The sequence below is a fragment of the Tachypleus tridentatus genome, chromosome 3 (assembly GCF_004210375.1).
Source record: "Tachypleus tridentatus isolate NWPU-2018 chromosome 3, ASM421037v1, whole genome shotgun sequence".
Taxonomy (NCBI): domain Eukaryota; kingdom Metazoa; phylum Arthropoda; class Merostomata; order Xiphosura; family Limulidae; genus Tachypleus; species Tachypleus tridentatus.
In genome coordinates this window covers 5,960,071-5,987,010 of record NC_134827.1, presented here as the reverse complement: position 1 = coordinate 5,987,010, position 26,940 = coordinate 5,960,071, and the positions used below count along the sequence as shown (strand labels likewise).

At 35.4% G+C, this 26,940-nt stretch overlaps 1 protein-coding gene across 8 annotated transcripts in view; it reads left to right on the top strand.

Annotated features, from left to right (window-relative positions):
* Positions 1-305: 305 nt before the first annotated feature.
* LOC143246264 (uncharacterized) overlaps positions 306-26,940 on the top strand; it is a 35,829-nt gene continuing 9,194 nt past the window's right edge. For 2 of the 8 annotated variants that reach the window (XM_076492701.1, XM_076492706.1), the window contains exons 1-2: positions 306-444; positions 11,235-11,439. Coding sequence is in view for 3 of the 8 variants with exons in the window: in XM_076492706.1 (XP_076348821.1) it covers positions 11,245-11,439 (195 nt within the window). In the remaining 5 variants the exon portion in view is untranslated. Of the gene's footprint in view, positions 528-11,234; positions 11,440-14,030; positions 14,159-26,940 lie in introns of all 8 variants that reach the window. The other 6 variants (XM_076492703.1, XM_076492709.1, XM_076492705.1 and 3 more) reach the window with 5 other exon arrangements.

Below are 26,940 nucleotides of genomic sequence, written 5' to 3'. Positions count from 1 at the left end.
TTTCTAGCGTTATAAGTCCGCAAACATAGCATATTTTAATTAACGAGTATCAATAGAAGCTTAAATGTTGAGTCAATGATTATTACTTTTAAGGTATTCTATAGATTATTAAACGTTATTAACGCCACTCTTACGCACACATAAAGAAAGATTATTAATCAGAACTAAATTCAGCAAAGGGTATACATCAGTTGTCGGATGACTGCAATTTAGAAATGTTCTATATCAAAAATAATATAAATTGCCGTCAGAAAAGTACTATATTGTGCAAATAACATAATTTTTAGATTAGTTTGAAACACGTGGCGAAAAATCACATCGCGACCTCGCGTGGTGAATCTTAAAACTTTGTTATTCATGGACTTAGTACAGTAGTAGTGATTAAATGTGTGTGAGGTAACGATTATCATCTGTGTTTAGAGGTTTGACTAGAATTGACATTAGGTATAAAAAGATGCTGCAATTTAGCAAGTAAAACAACATCTTATAAATATCACATTTCTTATTGCGAACTGATAACTTAGTTTGTAAGCCCGTTTTTATTTAGTGGATAGTGTAACTGTTTCACTCTAATATATTATTGTTCTAGCTTGCAGTATTACTATTACCGAATTAGTTTCAGTCACCAATATCCTCTTTGACTTTAAGCCTTAAAAGATAAAGAAATAATACAGTATTACTATAACTGTATAAGTTATTTATATAGTCAAAGGGGTATTGGTGATTGAAACTTTGTGAAAACGAAAACAGAGAAGGGAGGATTGGGTTTACAAGAAAGTCTTGAAGTAAAAGGGCCAAATGCAGTGCATAGGCTATGTTAATATATATAATCTAAAGCAAGTATAATATTTTGAGTGTTTACATGCAAATTTAAATTTTATTCTCTATAATTTGCATAAAATTGCTGATTGTGATGGGGTGAGTAATACCAATAATTGTTTGAATATACTGTAAGTTTGTTTAAAGAGTTGAAATAATAAGGATTTTAAAATCTAAGGATTAAAAATAAGGATTTTTTTTGTAAGTTGGTGATTACTTTTTAAACTCTCTTACATTTACTGCTTTCACAACATCCAAAAACTAACCACTTTGTTAGAAAAATAAAGCTTCCTTAACTGAAGAGGATTTGTATCTTGCCAAAAGAAACAAAATTGTCCCCTATCTACCTACTGTTCTCACTTTTAATTATGGAAAAAGGATGATGCATCAATACTGTCAATTCCCTTTATAGTTTTAAACACTTAAGTGAGATCCATCCCCTAGCTTTTATCCAAAGGAAACAATTTGAGGGATTTCAACCTCTCCTTGCATGACAATCCCTGCATCTCAGGCACCATTCTAGTAACACTTTTCTGAATTTTTTCTAACAGTTCATTGTCTTTCCTAAAGATTGAACATAGTATTACATGTGTGGCCTAATCAGTGGCCTATACAAAGAAATTATAACCTCTTAGACTTGTATTCAACTCATTCTTAATCTCATATGCAAATTTACATATTTTATTGACCATTTATTCATCTATGTCCTTTATATAATTTGAAAAGAGTAAACGTCCTAAGACTGATCCCTGAGGTGTATTCTACTTGTGACATTAATCCAGTTTCACTGAACTCCATTTGTAAAAATCATCTGCTTTCTTCCATCCAGCCACTCTTCTGTCCAATTTGCTGAATTAGCTAGTGCATCGACAGAGATAATTTTTTGCAAGCCTTTCATATTACTTTATGTAATATCGATACATAGTGTTTTCTGAAAATCCAGATACACCAAATATACACCCTTACCCTCTACTACACAAACAGTAACCTTTTCAAAGAATGTCAAAAGATTTGTTAGGCAAGATATTCCCTTAGTAAAACTATGTTGACTATCTGATAAAATTCTAAGCTTTGTTAAATGATTTTGCAAAACATTTTTCATCTACTCATAACTCACCAAAATAGTAAGTGCTCACATATCCAATCTTTAACTTCTTTCAAAACCATAAGGGAGATACTATTTGGCCCAAGAACATTATTGTTTGTTAAACTTCATTTTTTTCTTAACCAGTTCAGCATTAATGCTGTCATCTTGTTTGCTTACATTTCAGTCTATCAACTGTTCAAGATGTGGAATACTGCTTAAATCTTCATCAGTAAAAACTGAAAAAATAAGCAAAATCTAATAACACAGCCATTTTATAATAACATATAAGCCTTTATATCTCAGGGGTCTGACTCCCACCTAACATTTTCTTTCCCTTTAATGTATTTAAAGAAATTCTTTGTTCACAAAGGAGGAAGTATTTAAGTTGTTTTATTGATACATATCTTTGTTTTATATATCCCAAAGACAGTTTTGAACCAATCTTTTATTATTTTCTCTTTGTAATTTTAAACGACTGTTTGTCATTACAAATATCTTATTGTTTTTGCAATTTAAGATAGAATCATCCTATTTTTGAATACTGTTGAGGCTTATCTGCATAATATGAACCAATTTGACATTGAAAAATCCCAAAGGTTTATTTTTTGTGGAATGTTACTTGTCCATTCTATATTGTTTAATACTCAGTTATTTAATATATTTTCATAAGGATTTATGATTGTAACTGTCCTAGCTGCTAACCTGAATGCTAGTATTTCTCCTACCAGTCTTAAATAATTGGTTAAAATATTCCATCCACAATCCCTTGATGTGGATCCCTGCACATGTGAATATGATTCTTTTGAATAGGTTTGATTTATGCAACTTACCTTCTTTAGTGTCTGAGATGAACATTTATTCTTGTGTTTGTCAAGTTTGATAACCTATGCAAGGAAGGAGAGGATCTTGACAGTTGAGTGGTACCTAGATTACTGTATTGTAATACTTTGGTCTTGATTTTTTGTAAACAGTACTACGATGGTTCTCTCAAGGCCGTTTGTTGCAGAGGTGAACCAAGTGTTAGTGAATGTTTTTGATATTGTCTGATGCAAGTATTTTGGTAAAGTGTCAATGAAAACCTGATGTTTCTGTACTGTCATCAGCAGGTTGAGTGTTTTTGGCCATGAAATGGTGGATTTGCAAAAATTGCTAACACTTTGAAGAGTTATTTTGTCACCACTCTAACATTGTCTCCTGTTAAACATCGTGTCTTTTTGACACCAAGATATGTACCAGAAATGTTATTTTTGGCCACGTTATTTTTTTTTTCTAATCCTAGAAAGGGTCCTAAGATTTCTTCTAATTATTACTGAGTCTAGTTGTCTGTATGAAGTCTGAGAGAGAATGGTTAATGTTTATCTTTTTTTTTGTGTGTGTGTGATCCTGGAATTAACTAATTTTCTCTCAACATGCAGTGTAGTTTTTACAGGTTGAAGTCTTCCATGGACTATCTGATTTGACTTAACATTAATGAAGAGAAACTTTCTTAAGAGGGAGCATTTTCAACCTTGAGAATGTTTGCACAACCCACCTGTAGGTTCAGCATTTTGCACAATATTCTTTCATGTGAATTTTCATTTACCACTTTCATAATTGAGGGGACCTCTCAGGGAAGGTTCTGTTCTTTCAGTTTACCTCCTCTGGGATCTAAACATTCACTCTCGTGTTTGCCATGTGTGGCAACCCGTGTAGGGGTGGAGAGGATCCTGGTGGTTGAGGGGTCCAACTCTAACACACCACTTTGGCCTTGAATTCCTATAGACAGGTGGCCTTGGGGTGACCCCACTTGGGCTAGGGTCAACCGAGTACCAGTGTTGGATATTCTCAACAGCTGTTGTGGACATTGTATCTGATGCTGGAGCTTGGGTATAGTGCTCACGAAACCCTTTGCCACTCGACATACCCTTGGAAGCCGTAGCCATCAGTGTTTCCTTGGGTCGTACCATTACTATTTGTTCTCTTTATCTGTTTCCTGGAGACCTTGATGCTCTCACTGAACAGTTGCTGTCTCCCTTTTCTATCCTGGGGGACTTTGATGGACATCATTCATTCTGAGGAAGTGCTGATTTTGATAGGAGGGGGCACTCAGTAGAGCGTATGCTCTCTGATCACAACCTTTTTCTTTTCAATACTGGTTTTTCTACTTATTTCCATGCACCTAGCCAGTTCTTTACTGCTATTGATCTGTCAATTTGCTCCCCTTCATTATTCTCCCATTTTTCATGGAGGGTTGACAGTAATCCACGAGGCAATGATCATTTTCCTATAATCTTGAGAGAGACTGGCCGTGGTTGATGCCACCTGACCAGTGTGCACCAGTGGAAGCTTGATCAGGCACACTGACCCTGTTTCACTGCTCTTGCATAATTTTATCCTGCCATCATATGTAAGCCATCAATAGACGACTGTGTGGCAGAAGTAACTGACTGTATTATACAAGCAGCTGCTCAATGTATTCCTGAAACCTCAACACGTTTTCCACTATATCCTCATCCATGGTGGAATCCTGCCTGCCACATAGCATGGAAGGCTCAAAAACTGGCCTGGGATACTTTCCATAGATATTCCACACTCTCAAACTGCTTCGCTTTCCAGCGGGTCCATGCACATGCTTGGTGGGTAAGATGTCAAAGCCAGAAGGAATCTTGGATTAAGTTCACAACCAGCATATTTTCTACTAGCAGTTCCAAAGTCATGGGTTAAAATTCGAAAAGGTCGGTGGGCAATATAATTCTGTCCCCCCTCTCGATCTTGCTCCCTGATGGCTAGGAAGTAGCTGATACCTGGAGCATCGCCAATACTCAAGGTAAAAGCTTTTGCTGGGTAGCTAGCACTTCTGCTTCTTCTTCCACCTTCTTAGCCATCAAGACTCGAGCAGAACAATCACCTCTTTCCTTTCGAGCTGATTGTCTCAATGACTATAATTGTCCCTTTACACTGGTGGAACTCAAACTGGCCCTTTATTGGTCAGGCAGTACATCTGTTGGACCTGATGATATACACTATGACATGCTGCACCATCTATTTTCTGCTTCTCTTGCTATTCTTCTGATTGTTTTTAACTGGATCTAGTAGGAGAATGTTTTTCCTGATGCCTTTCTCTAAGCCTGGGAAGGATCCCAAGGTTCCTTCAAACTACCGTCCAATTGCTTTGACGAGCTGTCTCTGTAAGACCTTAAAGAGGATGGTTAATGCTTGTCTTGTTTGGTTTCTTGAATCAAACAACCTCCTCTTGCCCACCCAGTGTGGGTTCTGATGACAGCGCTCTACCATGGACCACCTGATTAGACGTTAGTCAGAGAAGCCTTTCTCAAAAGACAACATCTTGTATCAATATTTTTTGACATTGAAAAAGCTCATGATACAATGTGGAGGTATGGCATTTTACAAGACCTCCATATATATATATGGGTTACATGGCCATTTGCCCACTTTTATTAAAATTTTTTAATGGACAGGAGATTCCAAGTTTGTGTGGGTTCAACACTTTTCCATTCTTTTCTACAGGTACTTGGAGTCCCTCAGGGCTGCGGTTTGAGTGTCACACTTTTCAGTATAAAAATTAATTAATTACTGTTGCAAATGGGCTCTATGTTGAAGACTTTTACATCTCATGTCAGTTGTTGAACATGTGGTATATTGAATGGCTACTACAGACTGCCCTCAATTGTTTACTGAAGTGGACCACAGCAAACAGCTTTAACTTCTCTTTCTCTAAAACTATTTGCATACACTTTTGCTGCTAACAGGGTATTCGTCCTGATCCTGAACTCCGTATCGGTGAAGTTGTGCTGCCTGTGGTCCTTCAGATAAAGTTCTTTGGGCTTATCTTTGACCATTAGCTTACCTTTATACCACACATCAAGCAGCTATGGGTCAAATGTACAAGAGCACTGAACATCCTCCATGTCCTCTCATCCACCAATTGGGGTGCGGACCGACGTTCTATGCTAAAGATATATCGTTCTCATATTTGATTGAAACTCGACTATGGATAACTGGTGTATGGCTTTGCCAGACCAATGGCCTTAAAGATGTTAGACCCTATTCATCATCAAAGACTTCAGCTCTGCACTGGGGGGCTTTCTGCACTTCCTTTGTTCAGAGGTTATATATAGAGTCTCATGAACATTCTTTGCACCTCTGCCATTTGCACCTGTCTTTACTATATGCTTCGAAACTTTGTTCCTTATCAAAGCATCCCACTAGGGATTGTGTTTTTCTTCCTGGGGGGGCATACTTTTTTAGAACATTGCTCCTTTTGGCCTTCGTATCCAGCTTGTTAGTCCCCAAATGCAACCTTTCTTTTAGTCATCTGAGAAAAGCAGATACTCCTGATTGGAAGTACCATTTTTTATTTACTGAACATCATTAAAACAATATTTTCATTCCTATTTATACAGATGGTTCAAATCAGGTGACTCTGTGGGCTCTGCCATGGTTTGTTGTGGTTCAAATCCTGCTGTTTGAACTACCCATTAGTAATCCTGGTGAGTTATTAAAATTTTGCTAGAAGTGTTTTAAAACTTTTATTACTTTACTTTTTCAAAATGGCCATAACATCAAATAACTCTGAACCAGGACTGGATAGGACAACTTCAGGTGAATTGTGGTGTTTTTTGTACTTATCTGTTCGTCTTCCTTCTGAGTTATGATACTTAGTTATGCTACAGAAAATCCTTTACATCTTGTATTACTTTAGTTTTTCTCTTAACGTCGTGGACTAGATGTAAACATTGGTTTTATGCTACTTGTTTTTTCAAGCTTTTTGTTTTACCTTAATTTCCTTTTATGAATTTTACTAAATTTAATTTTAACTTTTTACCAGATGTTTGGCACAGATAGTCTAGCTGCTTTGTGCCATGAAACACGAAATCAACCAATATTGTTTTTAGTCATGCATCTGGGTGGATCCTCATCTATAGTAAATGTATGATCTAAACCATGATAACTTGAATGTATGTTCTTGTGGTTAAAGACCATTTGTTAAATATTTATCCAATTTATCAACTGGTCCAAGTTATTAAGAAGTACTGCAGTATCTGTAATATAGCGAGAAATATGCAGGGGCTTAGTATCATCAACAGAATATCCTTGTTTTATTAATTATGCCCCTATCAGTACTATTAATGTAAGTAAAGACCTTAGACATTAGCACTGACCTTTAGGTACTCCATTAGTTGTAGTCTAATTTAACTGGACTACATTAATAACATTTTTTTTACTTTCTCTCTTCCAACTATCCTTCAATCTAACTGATATTTACCCAATCCCTACCAATTTTATTTTTAGATAAATTTCTGTGTGCTCAAATAAAAACTTTTCTCAATTTAAGAAGGTTAATTACACAACCTTTAAATCGAACAAATAAGTAATGTTCTTAAAAAGGTAATCATTAATGAGCAGTTAGTCTTTAAATGTAACTGATTAGCCTATAATTTTCAGAGAAACTATAAACACCCCTTTTGAAAGTAGTATATAGTATAAGCAGCTTTTTATGGCCCATGATGGTTGCCAGTAATAATTTTCTAATCCTTGAAACCCCTAATTTTAACCCATACATTTGTTGTCTGTATGCTGTAAACTATAAACTGAAATTAAATATATGTACACAACTGTGTTACTCCATTTCTTCTCTAATTAGACTAATTTATTATAAAAATATATTTGTATAGACTTTTCTCTCTCTGATTTGTGAGTCACCATTTTTTTTCCTGCTTTAGAAAATAGCTTTCCTCTATGTTTTTATTGTATTTGCCAAATTAAATTGTATAATTCACTTCAGAGAAGGACATCTTTGCAGTGTGATAGTAAACCATTTGGTCCATTAATGACACTCATAACAAACTGTAGCAGCTATCCAAAATAACCACTGAATCTATGTATAACTGTTTACATCTATGTGCTGTATTTATCAAACAGAAGTTTGACAATAAGTTTGAAACAACATACCATTATGCAAGAAAGTAACCTGTTTGAAGTTATAACAAAGAAATACTCCATCCAAAGGATAAGTTTATACCTGGGCTTTTGAGATTTGGAATTCTTGCTTTAATATCTAAGTTTCTGTTTGAAATATACCTGAGATATTAATTCCTGTTTTGTTAACTGATAATGTATGAATAATAATTATATCAGTGTCATGTAAAGATGTAACACAAATTTTGTTTTTGGATAGTATGTGTTATTTCTTAATTGCTTATGTTGTAAAAGTACAGAAAATGGCCATTATTTCCTTCAAACTATGCTTTTGTGACCTGGATAATGGAATTTAGAAATTAACCTATTTTCTATGTAAAAACAGGCAAATTTTCAATTTTTATTTGCATAAAGTCTGAATAAAATAACATATAAATCAAGATTTACACGTATTTATACTAAAGTTATACAAAAACAAACAAAAATGTTTAGAAGTGAGTAGTTTTTTGAGATTTGTCACTGTAATGTAAATCACTTTCATGTATCAGCCCCCAAATATAGTCTCAGCATTCAATTTTGTTAGACCAAGATCTCTGATCAAGTCATTGAGGTCTTTTTGATTGGGGTAGTATGGGTTTCTCTCACCAGCTGCACCTCTGAAATTGTAATCTGGATCTTCAGTGTCTACCTCCTCTTCTGATTTGTGGCTCTCTTCTGAGGATGGCTGCTTTCTCTTTGGCAAAGTAGGTACAGAGAGCTCAGGGCAGTGTGGCACTGGGGCGGGGGATGATGGAAGGTCCAGATACATAATAGCAGATGCATTCTTGCCAGCTGGATGTTTGGAAGGGTCCACCCTGCAGAAGTGGCAATTGCTTGAGTGGTCAGTAGGTTCATGCCAAATTCTTGGAATAGTGAACTTCATCGCTCTCTTTTCCCCTCTATACCCTCCTGCAAAAGAGCAAAATAAAATTGTTATTATGAAGAATAAATTTCTTGCATCCACAAGTAATGTGTGAGAGGTTCATGCAAAATATATTGATATTTTTTCTGTACTATGAGAAATTAAAAAAAAATTAATTTAAAAGGTCTAAAACTTGTATAATATAACACTTTACTATTCAAGCAAGCAAATATTGTCCATCTTACCTTCTATAGTATTTTTTGCAATGCTCGCAGATAAAATGAGGTGCCCATGGTTTATCTTGATTCCTGTCAGGCATGCCAAAATATGCCTTGTAGGTTCACAAATTTTAGCAGATGCTGTCACAGTACTTTTTGCTCTTGTCTTGATAAATTGGCTACATATATAGCAGAATGCATCTGGAGAATGCTTGCAGCTTCTTGATGCCATCTCTGATAAAATCATATACACCCTTGTGCAAATTAATTGAAACAAGATGGAAAATTATGATTTTTTTCAATTTTTTGCGTTTTATTTCTGAGAATCCAAAAATTACTCAAAATAATACATGATATGACCGCCTTTATGTTTCAGAAGATCATTAATCCGCTTTGGCATTGAGTCCATGAGTTGACTGCAATCTTTACTAATTTTTGGATCGCGGTACCACACCTCAATTATGGCCTCAATGAGCTTATCTTTCGTAGTACAGTCTTTTACCCAAAGTCTTTCTTTACAAATTGCCCAAAGATTTTCAATAGAATTTAAGTCTGGAGAGTTTCCAGGCCAGTCCAGCACCTTTATTGACGTTGTAGTCATAAAATTCTTCACAAGTTTCGATATGTGGCATGGAGCCAGACCTTGCTAAAAAATGCCAAATCCATCTGGAAATCTCTTTTTCAATATAGGATCGACTCTTCTCTGCAAAACGCCGATGTACTGTGGTCCTTGCATCATACCTTCTACGATATGTAAGCTTTTGACACCATAGTAGCTTTAAAAGCCCTGAAACATCTTCTTCAAGGGATGTTTTATGAACTGATTGATGTGAGATTCTCAAAGTTTCTTACCTGGAGATCTGCAAACATGCAGACTTCTTTGACCCTGTGCGAAGAAATTAGTCTTGTCACTGAATAACGCCTTCCTTCATTGTTCTTACATCCAGTTCTTGTATTCCAGACCCCATTGATACCGTTTTTTCTTCATTGAGTTGGTAAGAAGTTGTTTTTTGACTGGTCTCCTTGCCTTTCTAACGCAATTTCGAATAACGTAATATTCCTCAAAATTTCGTCGTATATCCCAAAAATAGATTGACCGTACTGCAAAACACAGCTAATGATGCCGTCTGTGTGAAAAAATGACTATTAAAGGAAATCAGCAGGTCCAGCGAGCCTTTGCTGGCTGCCATGCTGAAAATATTGTAAAATGACCATTTGTTTCAATTAATTTGCACAAGGGTGTAGGTCCAAGTGTTCACTTAGGCAGCTAGAACTAAAGAGAAGTGAAGAGTCCCTGTATATATATATATTGTGGAAAGTTCTAGAAAATTCTAAAAGGTTCTTGAAAATTCTCAAGTTCTACAACATCCTAGAAATTTCTTGAAAATTCATTAAGTTCAAGAAAACTCTCTCAGCTACTCAGCACTGAATCAACCTGGAATGTTCTGGAAAATGGGTAGATTTGAAAATTTCATTGCCCAGATCACAAAAGTAAAGTTTGAAGAGAAAAATAGGTCTTTTCTATTTACTTTAAGCATAAGCAATTGGAAATAACACTTTCTGCCCAGGAACAAGGAAAAGTAGAAATTTTGTTACATAGTGTAATCACTGAATTGAAATTATGATTAAATCAATACAAGTTGGTGTTTATGTTTATTAATTTTTTTTATTATTTCAACAACTAGTTAATCAAAATTTAATGTCATAAAATATCAAAATGCTCAAAGTTAGGAGTTTTGATTATTCTAACTATCTAAGTAATCAAAATAATATGTTTATTGTTAAGCACAAAGCTACATAATGTGCTATCTGTGCTTTATCATTTTTTGCTTTATAAGTTTATTTTATACAACAATTTTTTTGGGGGTAAAGGTCATTTAATCTTTGTTATGGAAAGCTACTGAAGCTATCTGCCAATATCAATATCATCACATTTCTAAAGAGAGGGAAGATGACTGACTGGCAACACTGATAATACCAGGTTAACTTGATGAAATATTAAAACAACCCTTACCCATTATTTCCAAATTTTAGAAATGAAGATGGAAAAGAAATATAGTTCAGTTTTTTCATTTACTTTTCATAATTAAAAACACATTGGGTTCATCATTGGCTTATTATATTTATTATAATTTGGTGTCATTTAAAATACTTAGATTACTAACTAATTGTTTGCATAGTATTCAGATTTTATGCTTTTGTACATTTATATCATTGATTTATTCTCTCTTTTGTTGCAATTTTTATTTTATAAGGAGAAATAACTTATTATATTTTTTGTTTTTTGCAGATAATTTATAATGCTAGAAATGTTTGTGAATATATTTGGCCGCACAAAACCACCATGTGCCAATACTTCTTTATCCATTGACAAGGAAGGAGATGAGGTGCAGACAGAAAATGGTTTTGTTATTTTGGGTCAAGAGATGTCATTAGAAAATACAACTACTACAGAAAAACATTGTGTGGATATACCACTTCCATATTCTGTACAGGTAAGCTGGTATTCCACTTAGTCTCATGGAGATATTATGCTTAGTAGTGTTTGCATAAATTAGAATGAGCTGCTTCATAATAACCATCTCCATGGTGGAATAGTGGTAAGTTTACAGACTTAAAACTTAGTGCTAAAGTATAGAGTTTGATTCTCCTTGGTTGAAACAGCAACTAGCCAAATGTGGGTTTGCTCTTAAACAAACACAAAATAATGAACGTTACAACTATTGAAGGTTTTTTGTGTGTTTTAGAATATAAACTTTATATTATCAGCAGATTTTAGTAAAATCTAATAATATAACTACAAGTAATTTAAAGATTGCAATTAATCAAGTATTATTAATGAACAAAACTGAAAAGCAAGGTGAAAGTTAAATGAGTGAAACAGTAAATTAACTGATCATATTTTAATTAATTAAAGATTTAAGTTATATCTTTTTTGTTATAATACTTTTGTTCTGTTTTGTCTCACTACAAGTATTTACTGTATTTGTTAATGTACAAGATGATCTTATTTTTATGATTGTCTTGGATCTTGTGAGCAAATTAAGTGTGTTTCTTTGAGGTTTAGTGTATGGTACAACCTCTATTGTCAAACAAGTCTAGGATGTTAGTTTTGTAAAAAAAATTTGTAGAAGCTATTTTTAAACTGTACTAACCTGCACTCTGGGGTAATCAGAAGAAACACATAACTTTGTTTTTTTATGCTTTCCATGTGCTACAGACAGCTTATTGCAGCATAACTGAAGTTACAAACATGCAATAAACAACATTACAAAGATTTAATCACAACTGGACTTCTTTTTGACTGCAAAAACCACTAAACCTTAAGATAAAACATAAATGTGATAATAGGAAGCATTTATTGTTTGAGAATTCTCATGATTCCATTCTCGGTAATATAGAGAAACAAACAAACAATATTTGTAATTACAACAGAAATATATATTTGTTTACATTTTGAATAAACAAATATAAATGTAGAAAACAATGTGGCACAGTTGAAATAGTTAAAATACATTTAAATCTCATGAAGACTACATATTATTAAAGGATGGAAGAAGAATTTTTATGTATGTTTCTTTTATAAGAAGTTAAGTGTCATGCTTGGCTGTTTAGGGAATTTTGAAGTTAGAAAAATCAGATATCCTGTTTCTGTACTGTGCTGAGAAGGTGACATTTTGTTTCACCAATGTAGGAGACCATATAGTCTCCACACATGTATCAGTGGACAATATGTGAATAATGAGCAGTTGAGAAATTTTAAATTTGTGAACACATGGGCATATTTATAAAAATTGAAAGAAAAGTTACAAACCCTCCCAACTCTTCTATCTATCAGCACAATACAGAAACAGGATATCTGATATCTCTCTTTAACTTAAAAATTCTCTTAACAGTCAGACATGATACTGAACTCCTTATAAAAGTCACATACATAAATATTCTCCTTCAGTTGTGGCATATGTGGGAGCTTAGGTCTTATAGTATGGAAACTGCTTTGTTTTTGCATACAGAGGGCAGCACTGAGTGAGAATAGCTATTTATCAGGAATATGTTTTCTCTATATAAAAATTATAACTTTTAAAATTTTTATTTATATTGCATGTAATTTTAATATAAACACATGGTCGAGAAATTTAAGAATGTCTTTTTCTAATCCTGTTTTTTCTTTGTTCACTGTAGTAGGTAAGGCTTATTTTACCTGAAAAGATACTGCAATAACATTCTTTGGGTTTAAAAGAATTAACATACTGATATCCTCCATGAGCAAAATTGATATTGTCTAAATGGAACAGTTAACTAGTGCCACCTCAGAAGAAAGTTCACAAAGTGTTACTGTTGACTGAACAAGAAACTGTGTCTTAGCTGTTTAATTTAAGCATGCTTTCTTGGCCTGGTTCTGTTAGATTGTACTTAAAAAATTGTACATAAATCAGTCTTAAGGAAGTGAAAGTTCTGACACTAATTGCACCTAGTAAAAGCAGCTTTCTTTTTGTGTGCACAAGTATGTATTTTCTGTTGTTTTTTTTTGTTTGTTGAATAGTAATAGTTGTATCCATTTAAACCAACTTTTCCAAGTATCATTGTTTTGCAAACACAAAAATTAGGTATCAGGTTCAGAATTGCTACCATTGTTGCAAATTCAGTTTCTGACTGAAAATACCACAAAAGTGTCCCAATTTTTATTCAAAGTATTCATGTGTTTAAATAATAGTTCTTAGAAAAACAATTCTTAAATTTGCTGGCAACTTGTATAGTTCATATGAAATAATAAAATATTTTGTAGAGAAAAGATACTTATTACAGTATCTTTTCAAATCTCCTGTTATGTAGATCATTGCTCTAAAGTTAATTTAGTTCAGCCTGGATATATTACACACCATTTTGCAAAAATGTGCCACTTAAATATAACATAAATAAGTCAGAAAAGAATGTTTAGCATTCAGAGAATGCATAAAAATAGGAAAAATGATGTCCTTCAAATGAGCTATTAAAAGGTACTTGTCAGGCTTTGGCAACAAACTGTACTAATAGATCTCCACAGTTTCCAAAGCTTTTAAATAAAACCTTGTAATACTCTTTCCAGTGTTGTTTTGAGCACCTTTTAATCTTATGAAGAAACCACTTGCCTGGAAATAGTCAGCAAAGACTTGAAGCCCATCTTTTTAGAAATAGATGTGTGGTCCAGATCTTGAATACTGCAGATAGACCCAAGTACTGAGTTTTAAATGCATTTAATAACTTCATTTGAGGCGCACAATTTTAGTGTTGTCTAAAGTGCATAAATACATTAAACATATTTTATATTTTGTTAGCTCTAAATCATTGAACTTTTGTATTTTTACTCTTAAATGTAGCTTTCTACATATTTTAAATTGATTTTTGATTAAATATTAATGACATAAAAAATTTGAGATGTTACAATGTTAATACTTGTTTTCTATGATAATTTAGTTTTGACAGTTTTGTTTGATGTTGATCAAAAAATTCTATAAACATTCCTTTCCAGATATCCTAGAAACCCTCCTCTGAACCCTTTCCAACAATTCAATATCCTTTCTGAGGTACGGCACCCAAGACTGAATTAATATTGGAAGTGTGGCCTTACCTATGATGTATCTAATGAATCGTAATTTCTGTAGACTTGTATTCAATATATTTGTAGATACAACCCAAATTCATATTTGCTCTGCCATTAGAAACAGCACATTGCTTAGATAGCTTAATTAGAAACAGCACATTGCTTAGATAGCTTAATTAGAAACAACACATTGCTTAGATAGCTTAAAGGGACTGATCAGTTGTAACATCAAGATTTTTTTTTCCATAACACATTTTCACATCAAAACTATACTCATAATTCTAATTGTGATATCTCGCATGCATCACCTTTACTTATTATAATTCAAAGCCATCAGCCATTTATTTGCGAATCTTACCATACAGCTGAGATCCTTTTGTAAAGCAGTAGCAATACCCAAAGTGTTCACACTATCAAAAAGAACAAAGGTCCAAATTAGATAGGTCCAAACACCAAATCCTAAGGTGCCACACTTGTGAGGTTAATCCATTTTGACCGAAATCCATTTCTAATCATATTCTGCTTGCTTGCACTCGGCCATTTTGCTGTCTAATGAGTCAATTTATTTCTCACGCCTATAGAGATAATTGTTTAACAAACCTTTTTTATGTGGTATCTTGTAAGCGATCATATTAAGTACTTACAGAAAATCCTGACACACCAAATGCACACCTGTACCTTCATCTACATACAGAGTAAACTCTTTGAAGAATGTAAAAAAGATTAGTAAGGCAAAATTGTGCTCTAGTGAAACTGTGCTGATTATTCAACAAATAATAAGTACAGAGAAGGTTCTGTACTTTCAATTTACCTCCTCTGGGATATAAACATCTACCTGCGTGTTTGCTGTGCGTGGTGACCCGTGAAATGGAGGAGAGGATCCTGGTGGTTGAGGGGTTGAACTCCAACACACCACTTTGACCTTGAATTCCTGTAGATGGGCAGTCTTGGGGTGGCCCCCCAAGATCAGTCGGCAAATTTATTTGGACCAGGGTCAACTGAGTGACCCTCAGAGAAGGTTCTGTACTTTCAATTTACCTCCTCTGGGATATAAACATCTACCTGCGTGTTTGCTGTGCGTGGTGACCAGTGAAGTGGAGGAGAGGATCCTGGTGGTTGAGGGGTTGAACTCCAACACACCACTTTGACCTTGAATTCCTGTAGATGGGCAGTCTTGGGGTGGCCCACCAAGATCAGTCGGCGAATTTATTTGGACCAGGGTCAACTGAGTGCCAGCATAGTACGTCCTCAATAGGTGTAGTGGACATTTTCTGATACTGGTGTTCGGGTATAGTGCTTACAAAACCCTGGCGTCGCTGCAGTGACCTTGTATGCCACTGTAGTGCGTCCCCTTGTAGGGCTCCATGGTGGATGGGGTCATTGGGCACCAAAATATTCTTTTTTCATTATAGATACTCCTCAAATAAAAAATAAACAAGCATGACAGCATAGAGAAAAATCCGACTACTGGCAAACAACCGTGCATAGATGACTTTGTATGGTCAAACTCACAACTTGAATCTGTTCTGTGATTTTTAATTATACATTCTTTAACTGAAAAACCCTTAGAGCAGATGTCTCCATTTTTTATTCAGAAGGGTTTAGAAGGGCTTGCTGGCTCACCTAAATAGGTAAAAAATTTACGGTCTGGGGATATTTTAGTGGAAACAGCTTCATCACAACATTCCAAACTTCTCTTGAAGTCGAAGGCTACTGGGGTTATACCCATTGAGGTTACTCCTCATTCAGCTTTGAATTCTTCCAGAGGAGTTATAGTTAAAAGGGATTTAAAAACCATTTCAGAGTCAAAGATCCTCACAGGTTTCACCATCCAAGGTGTTACAGCCGTGATGTTTTTGAATGCCAACTAGAACCTCATTGTGTTAACTGTAATGGTCCACATCCTTCCCATTTTACTTCTTGCCTTAAATGGGTGAAAAAGAAAGAAGTACAATGTCTCAAGACAGTTCATAATATTACTTATCCAGAGGCTTGGAAATTACTATTCTCAATTCCATCTTGGACTTATGTTGCTGTAATCCATTCCACTACTACAGTAGGAGTCCAGACAGACCTTTCTGTGCCTCCTACAGAATTCTTAACAGTGCATCTTAATCTAGTACCCTCCAAAATCAACAAAGTTAATGAATCAGTATCTACATCTATCTTTGTCCATACCACATCTTCCAGTCATTGCCCAATTCCACCTTGTTCAAGTCCAGGTGTTTCCATGGGGTCTTCCTCTCTTGACACCCCAAAAATTAACCCATTAGTTCATGTCCTCAATCACTGAAATGTATGTTTACAAACTCTGACTTGCCTACTCAATCCAGAGCAGGATCACAAGAGTGACCAACCCACATCCAGTAAAGAAAAAAAAGTGCAGTCACAAGCAGAAGGTTTCCATGCCATATTCTCCTCCAAAATAAAGCTAAATGGCCATGCTAATGCAATGGAACTGTTGAGGTTTTCAATCAAATGTGAATGACATCAAGGATGTGATTAACTTTTATCATCCCAAATGTCTTTCTCTACAGGAAACATTTTTAAAATCTAGTAATACAGTCAAAATTCAACAATATGCCTTATACAGAAATGACAGGTCATGTGTAGGACAAGGATGTGGGGGAATAGCACTGCTGGTTGATCAAAATGTGCCCATCTGGTCCTTGTCATTGAATACACCCTTTGAGGCTGTAGCCATCTGTATCTCCTTGGGTCGTATCATCACTGTTTGCTCTTTGTACCTTACCCCTGGAAAAAATTATCATCCCTTAGACCTTGATGCCCTCATTGAGCAACTGCCAAACCCCATTTTAATTTGGGGGATCTTAATGGCATAATCCCCTCTGGGGTGGTTCTAGTATTGATGTGAGGGGTTGTGCTATAGAGCATATGATCTTAATCACAACCTATCTTTCTTCAATACTGACTCTTACACACATTTTCATGCACCCAGTCAGTCATTTACTGCTATAGATCTTTTTATCTGCTCCCCCTTTGCTTTTCACTTGCTTTCTTTGGGGGGTTGACATCAATCTACGGGGTAGTGACCATTTTCCTATCATATTAAGAGAGATTGGCCATGGTCAGTGCCACCTGACCTGTGTGCCTCAATGGAAGTTGGACCAAGCCAACTGGCCCTCTTTTACTGCTCTCTCACAACTTGATCCTGCTATCTTGTGTAACTCATTGATAGATGACTGTGTAGCAACAGTATCTGACTGTATTGTTCAAGCAGCTGCTCAGTGCATCCCTAAAACCTCAACATCTTTCCCACAGCATCCCCACCCTTGGTGGAATTCTGCTTGTTCTATAACACAAAAGCTCAGAAACTTGTTTAGGATAAATTTTGTAGATATCCTATGCTTACAAACTGCATTACATTTCAGCAAGCCCATGCACAGGCTCGATGAGTTAGACGTCAAATCCAGAAGGAATCTTGGATTAAATTTACCTCCAGCATTTTTCCAACCACCAGTTCAAAAGTCATATGGGACAAGATCTGGAAGGTGAGTGGACAGTATACTTCTACCCCCCTCTCTATCTTAATATTCAATGGCCATGAAGTTGCTGATGCTCAGAGCATTGCCAATGCTTTTGGTGAATGTTTCTCTCGTGTATCTAGCTCTTCAAACGCATCCACTTCCTTAGCTATTAAAACACGAATTGAGCATCTGCCCCTTTCCTTTTTGACTGATCATTTCCATGACTACAATTGCCCTCTTACACTAGTTGAATTCAAACTTGTGCTTCACCAGTCTGGCAATACATCAGTTGGACCTGATGATATATGTTATGAAATGTTATGCCACTTTTCTCTTGCCTCTCTTACTGTTTTTCTGGTTTTTAACTGGATATGGCAGGAGAATATCTTTCCTGATGCTTAGCACCAAGCTATTGTACTCTCTATTCTTAAAGCTGGGAAGAATCCAAAGATTCCTTCGAATTACCGTCCCATTGCTTTGATGAATTGTCTCAGTAAGACCTTAGAGATGATGATTAATGCTTGTCTTGTTTGGTTCCTTGAATCAAACAACCTTCTCTCACTCACTCAGTGTGGGTTCCAAAGACAACACTCCACAATAGACCACTTAATTTGCCTTGAAACATCAGTTAGAGAAGCCTTTTTGAAGCAACATCTTGTTTCTATTTTTTTTATTTAGAGAAAGTTTATGATACGACATGGAGATATGGCATCTTGTGAGACCTTCACTCATTCGGATTGTGTGGCAATTTGCCACTTTTATTAAGCATTTTTTAATGAACCATTCATCCAGGTTCGTGTGGGCTCAACACTTTCCTGTTTTTTTCCCACAGGAACTTGAAGTCCCTCAGGGCTGTTTTTTGAGTGTCACACTTTTTCTTATAAATATTAATGCATCAGTAAACAGCTACCCCCTACAGTTGCAAATGGTCTTTTCATTGATGACTTTCACATTTCATGTCAGTCATCAAAGATGAGGTTTATTGAGCAACAGCTACAAACTGCAATCAATCATATACTTAAGTGGACCATAGCAAATGGTTTTCAACTTTCTCTCTAAAACTGTGTACATTTTTGCTACCAATAGGGGTATTCATCCAGATCCTGAGCTTTGTATTGATGATGCTGTACTTCCTGTCATCCCTGACGTAAAGTTCTTAGGTCTTATATTTGACTGTAAATTAAACTTTATTTCCCATATCAAGCAACTTCGTGCCAAATGTATAAGAGCACTGAACATCCTTCGTGTCCTCTCTTCCACCTATTGCTCCATGCTTAAAATTATCGTGTCCTTATCTGATCTAAACTTGACTATGGGTCTATGGTTTATGGTTCTGCCAGAACCTCAGCACTGAAAATGCTGGATCCTATCCACCATCAGGGGCTTTGGCTTTGCACTGGGGCCTTTCATACTTCTTCAGTCCATAGTTTGTATGTGGAGTCCTATGAACTCCCTCTGTATATTCACTGTTTACAACTGTCTCTTGTGTATGCTTCCAAGCTTCACTCATTACCACATTATCCTACTTGGGGTTGTGTTTTCCACCCTCAGTGAGCCACTTTTCTATAATAGAAGATCTGCAATTGTTCCTTTTAGCCTTTGTATTCAGGCACAATCAGAAAAATTGGATATATCTTTGAATAGCAAAGCAGTATCAACAGTTCTTCCTCTTCCACCATGGCTAATTACTTTCCCCAAGTGTGACTTTGAGTCATCTGAGGAAGGCTGGTAATTGGAAATATCGCTCTTTATTTGCTGAACATCTTTCAAACTATCCATCCATTCCCATATGTACGGATGATTCAAAATCAGGTGACTCTGTAGGGTTCTGCCATGGTTTGTTACAGTTTGGTTGTAGCACACAGAATCCTCTCTAGTTTCCGTGTTCACTGCCGAATTGTATGCCATTTCTCTTGCCCTGAATCATATTGAAACTATGCAATATACAAATTGTATAATCTACATTGATTCATTCAGCTGTCTATTGGCCCTGACATCATTCCCACAAACTACCCATCTCTCTCTGTCATCTATCTCTGTCCAGTTTTTTTTGGATACCAGTTCATGTTGGTATTTGTGGGAATGAGCTAGCTGACAGAGCGTTAAAATCCATCTGCTCTGGCTCTATCACCACCATCCCTGTTCCACACATGGACTATGGTCTAGTTATCAAAACTCGACTATGCACCAGTTGGCAGTCAACTTGTAGTGAGCAACGAAATAATAAGCTTTTTCAAATCAAGCCTCCTTTAGCTCTTTGGCCATCTTGCTTCTGTAAAGATCGAAGGAAGGAAGTTGTTGTGGCTAGGCTATGCATTGATCACACTTTAACTCGCCACTTCCTTTTATATGGTACTGATACACCAATGTGTAGCACTCAGGTCATAATCATACATATTTTATTATCATGCCATCATTACAACCCAGAACGATGATGCCATTTTAAACATATTTTTAAGGTAGGTTTGCCCTTGACATTGCCAATGTCGCAGGTGATACTGGCCGCCTCAGTCATTTTTTTACATTTTTCAAAGCCATTGGTCTTTTTAACTTAATTAAAGGTTTTTATTGGACTATACACTGTTTAGCATGATTTATTTTACACATTTTAATTTATTTTGACCTGAACCCAGGACTGGAAAGGCCAACTTCAGGTGACTGACAGCAAGTTTGAACTTAATGCTTCAGTTTTCCTGGCAGGTCTTACTTTTACATATTTTTGCCTTCATTTCCATATACCATTATAGTGTACTATATCTTTGGCACAGATAACCCAGTAACTTTGTGCCAATAAACATGAAATACCTACCTACCTCTGTAATTCTCTGATCATAACATTCAGCTTAAACTTTAGATTTATAATGTTTAAATTTTATTGTTTTACCTTTTGTAACCCAATCTAGCTTTTTGCTACATCTACCAGTTTTTTTCTATAAAGGGCCTGTATAACTTTAATATTTTAAGTGTTCTGCATTTGATTAGTATCTCTGATTAATTTAGTTGCCTAATTCCCAACAATAATTCTTGTTCATCTCTTTAAAATTTGCTGTTCTTTTGAAATTTAAATGAATATTTTGATCTTTATTTCCATATGTAGAAAAAGATCAAACCTCACTGAGAAATGATCAGTCACATCCAGATGTTTCCCAACTATCACTTTATCAACCATTTCTATGTTAGAAGTTAACAGTACATATAAATAATGTTGTTCTTGGTAGGTTTTCTGACTAGTAAGTGAATAAACCTGTCCTGAAAACTTTCTTAAAACCTGTATCCCTCATGATTTAGCTCTATTATTTCCAAATCTATATGCATGAAACTAAAAAACCCTGTTATTATGACCTCATTCACAGATGATTTTTTTGTTTCTTTATAGAATTTTTCATTAATTTTATTGTTAATTTAATAAGCTTTACATTTTGGGACAAAGTTATATCTTACATAAAAATTACAAATCATGGAAAGATAAAATTTCAAATAAAATATAAACAACAATAGGAAAATAGATATCTACAGGAAAGAAAAGCATTTAAACCAGATATTTATAGGGTACTCAAATTGTAGATTAATCTCCTTTTCAGTCATTCTCTTTTATTAATGTATGCTATATAAATAATAAGTTCAATAATAAAAGTCTTGAACAGTATCGTTTGTGATGGAGAAATGTTTGCATGTAGGGTGTATTCTGGTTCTGCAATTTTTAACTCTTTCAATACAGGCTTGGTCAATTTGACCAACCACGTGACTGCCTTGCACTCATTTATTCTTTATAGATTCAATATTTTTTTACTTTCAATGTAGTATGTATATCTTTACAAAATTTGGCAGTCTTTTAGTTAATGTTAAGTCTCCTATACAAAAAAATCATATTTTTAATAAACTAAACGATTTGTTCTTGACTCTACTGAATGTTTTGAGTAGTTTGTATGCAAATTAACATGCATATTAAGATTAAAAATACTTTTCCTTTTCTCAAAAATCTCCTTTGTGTAATCTTTAAACCTACCTTAATACACTTCAAACGTTTTTTTTTCAGTAAAACTTCATATTTTATCTGTTACTTTCTCTACCCTATGTCTGTATAGGATTAGTTAAATTGATTATAGGTATTATATAATTAAATGTAAGAGAGAACTATTAAATCCTAAAAGAGAAAATATAACAGGTAGGTGTGACAGGAGGGGTCTGATTTTCTATTTGATAGCTCTGTAACCAAAGAGATTTGAAGGCTATAAATATTATGATTTGCTTGGGTAATGATGGTGTTATATTTTCCTTATATATGTGTAGTGGCATTTACATGTTAACTGGTGACACACCTGTTTTGTTTACATGCGAGTTCCTGGAGATTAATTTTGTGTTTGTTTATGGTTAATGTGCACTAGGATTTCTTTTAGGTTTTTGCCATATTTATAACAAGTTATGAATGGGTCCTTGAAAAGGTATTTAGTGGTAGTCTTCAGTAAGTATTGTGTAATTGTTTAGTATAATATCTTTTATTTTCTTGTTGTAAACTTGGTGATTGTTTAACCTATTATTATTAATTTTTAATCCTTATAGTTGAGGTAGTAGCCTTTGTAAACAAGCCAATTCTATCCTATTTGAATGTAAATCATGCATTCCAAAAGTCTCTTTTCCCATTGAATTGGTCCCCCATATCTAACCAGGCAACCTGCTTGTCCCTACAAATTAACCTAACCTTGCAATCAGCCTTAGTGAGCTACCTATAATTTCATCCCTACAATGAAGAATGTATTAGAAATTGAAATAGTAGTATGAAAATAATGTACAGAAACAAAATTGATTATTTTATTCTCATTAAGACATTAACAAAAGTTTGTACTGATTATTCTGAACCTTCTAAGCCTTTAGTAATTTCTAAAATTTGTCCACTTCGCATCTTTTAAGATGCCTCGTTGAACATATTTGTTTTTCATAGTTTTATGATGCTTTTTTTTTCTTCTGAAAGATGAGTTACTTTGTAATAGTATGTTCTTCAAACATTTCCATAGTTTTTGTTGGGTTTTTTCCAATGAAGTTAAATGTTTTAGGAGAATTGCTGACCTTGCCTACAATTTTGATTTTAACTTTATTTTACATTAAATCACATGTAATAGGTGTCTGTACAATGTATGCACATTTGCTTATCAGCATTGTGCTGGCCAGCCGTACTATAAATTTACTTTCTTACTAAGCTCCTAGGTTTGCTGTTTACTTTTTTCATCATATATTGTGTGTTTCTTTTTGATTATTGAATTTATTGAATCAACAGATCAAGTTCACATTCTTGACTTTGTTATATCAACTGTATAAGAAAGAATATTTGCAGTGAAACTGATGAATTTCTGTTTAATCTGATACATAGACAATCTTTAAATATCTATCATACTACATATAAGGATATTTACACACTACAAAGTGCTAGAGGATTAAAACTTTCTCTGGATGTGATTTCTATGTTTCTGATTGGTTGTTAGCCAATAATAACATTGCAGTACTATATGTATAATTAGGTTTGTTTTTGTTTTTTTCTGTCAGTGCTGGTTTATCTAATAAGATTTATGGTCTGTACTGATTTCATTTATAACACCTGTAAAAATTAGTACACCACTGGAAGCAGAGTAGAAAATACAGGTGGTAAAAACCAAATGATATTTGTATGCTTTCAACAACAGACCTAAAACTGTCAATGTGTTTGCCAATAGGAAACTTAGAACACCAGCTGGATATGTGTGTATAGTTGGTTATAAATAAGATAATGTTATATTCAGGTTAGTTGTTTCAGTAGAACATCAGATAAGTAATCATTTTAAAAACTGTGTTGTTATTCTGTTGATAAATAATAAACATTCATTGTCAAAAATTAACATTTATTCCTTTTTACTTATCACATTATATGTTACATATTCTTTAATACTCAAAATTCATTTCCAATTAGTCAACAAACAAAAAACATTTAAAGTAGAAATCTGATTCAAAATTTATGAAGAAAATAACAATCTAATTTCAGAAACCAGTAATTTAACTACTCGGATATGAAAAGAAAGAACAAACATGAAAATGGGCATAATTATAGTTTTTATTGTACAGTATGCCATACTGATGAACCTCATGCTTTAAATGAACATGAGTAAGTTACAGGACAGTGAAAGATTTTGCTGCAGGTTTTGAAGATGTGTGAAAATTGTTAGTTGAATGTAATTTTCTTAAAAGTATAATCCATTTTGGTGACACAGCTATTCCCAGTTAAGGACGATGTTTATGAGACAATTAACACTCAAGCTTCTATGCTGTGTTAAGTGGGATACCTTGTGGATACTTACATTGACAGCTACTTTGACCAGTGCATTCTGGTAAACAATTTTTAGGACTATAGCTGTAAAATGATGATGATGATAAAGTTTTTGGACTTATTTGTGACATTGACATGTGAGCAAGGCCAACATCATGCATTCAACCAGGTTTAGTGGGCAATACTGCTTTGTAACATGAGCAAAGTCAACGTTATAGATCTAGCCACATTCAATGGCTGTACCATTCTAGTGCTGTGACTTGTAACAGAACCAAGTGTGAAGTTTTATGTTCTCACCTTGTATTATGTTTAGAAGTTACCCACCATACAAGCAGTTGAATATCTGCCTAATTCTTGAGCATTCTTCACTACAAACCAGAGGGCTATATTGTAGTACATTCCTAGTTGTTGGTCTTTTCTTGTATGTGTTTTTATTTAAACTTTATCAATGCCATATGTTACCCAGTGCTTTCATAGTGAATATTGATCAGGTGAGTATCTTATGATGATTGACGTAATCATTGTTTTTTCTCAAAGATAAGTTAATATCTTGTGGAACTTCCTGGTGGTAGTGTTCTGTTCTTTACATCTTATGCATTTCTTACCTCAAAAGGACAGTCAGGCATTTACATGTTTCTCTTCTCCTGTTCCCCTCAATGTGGATTTATGTACATGGTAAGAGAGAATATTCTTTTCATTCAGTTTACTTCCTCTGGGATCTCAACATCTGCCCATATGCTTGCTGTAAGTGGCAACCTGTGATGGGGATGAGAGGGTTATGGTGGTTGAGGGGTTCAACCATAACATATCACTTTGGCTTTGAATTCCTGTAGACGGGTGGCCTCAGGGTAGCCCCTCCAGGGTTATTCAGCTGGACCTCTTGGGCTAGGGTGGGCTACAGTTTACTTGGACATTCTTAATGGGTATTGTGGACATTGTCTGATGCTGATGTTTGGGTGTAGTGCTTATGAAACCCTGGTATAACTGCAGTGTCCTTGTTTGGCATTGTAGTGTGTCCCTTTTTAGGGCTTCATGGTTGGTGGGGCTAATGGGCACCAAAATATTCTTTCTTTGTTAAAGATCCCACAAATTAACCTCTCGTTGTGGATTCTTGTACACAATGAGGGAACCTGCCAGGGAAGGTTCTGTTCTTTCAGTTTACCTCCTCTGGGATCTAAACATCCACCCACATGTTTGTTGTGCATGGTGACCTGTGAAGGGGATGAGAGGATCCTGGTGGTTGAGGGGTCCAACCCTAACACACCACTTTGGCCTCGAATTCCTGTAGATGGGCGGCCTTTGGGTGGCCTTCTTCGGTCAATCGACTGGTCCATTTGGGCTAGAGTCAACCAAGTACCAGTGTTGGAAGTTCTCAACGGGTGTTGTGGACATTGTGTCTGATGCTGGTGTTTGGGTATAGTGCTCACGAAATCCTGGCGTTGCTGCAGTGTCTTTGCGTGACATTGTAGTGCGTCCACTCGTAGGGCCCCATGGTAGGTGGGGTCAGTGGGTACCAAAATTTTCCTTTTTTCCTATGGATCCTCCTACAAAAAATTTAAATAAAATAGTGAAAAACAGTCAATAGGTAAACAACCACGTCTTGAAGACTGAGCAGCAATCTTCAACATCTGTAACACACGTACCTCATTTTCTTATATTACATTCTCTTTCACAAAAACCTTTAGGGCAAATGTCCCCCTTTTTTATTCAGAAGGGACTAGAGGGTCTTGCTGGCTCTCCAAAGTCAGTACAGAAGCTTCAATCTGGAGACATTGGTTGAAACATCCACATCCCAACACAGTGGACTCCTTGAATTCAAAGGCAATTGGGATATACTTATCGAGATTACCCCTCATGCTACCTTCAATTCCTCACAAGGAGTTATTGTTGAGAGGGATTTGAAGAACATCCCCGAGTCAGAGATTTTTGCTGGTCTCTCCATTCAAGAAGTTTAATGTGTATTAAAAATTTTTTTAATGGACAGGAGATTCCAAGTTCGTGTGGGTTCGACACTTTCCCGTTCTTTTGTACAGGAACTTGGGTTCCGTCAGGGCTGTGTTTTGAGTGCAGCAGCTACAAACAGCCCTCAATCGTGTACTGAAGTGGACTACAGCAAATGGCTTTAATTTTTCTCTCTCTAAACTGTTTGCATGCACTTTTGCCACCAATGGGGTATTCATTCTGATCCTGAACTCCGTCTCGGTGAAGTTTCACTGCCAGTGATCCCTGAGATGAAGTTCTTGGGGCTTATGTTTGATCATACATCCTCCATGTTCTCTCTATCGCCAGTTGGGGAGTGGATCGATGTTCTATGTTAAAGATATATCATGGTCGTATTTGATCGAAACTCGACTATGGATCAATGGTCTATGGCTCTGCCAGACCCTCAGCCTTAAAGATGCTGGACCCCATTCATCATCAAGGACTTCGACTATGCACTGGGACTTTCCACACCTCCCCAGTTCAAAGCTTATACATAGAATCTCATGAACCTTCTCTGCACCTTTGCCGTTTGCAACTGTCTTTACTATATTCTTCAAAACTTCATTCCTTACCAAAGCATCCCACCTGGGGATGTGTTTTCCTTCCTTAGTGGGCCATACTTTTCAGAACAGACAATCTGCCATTGCTTCTT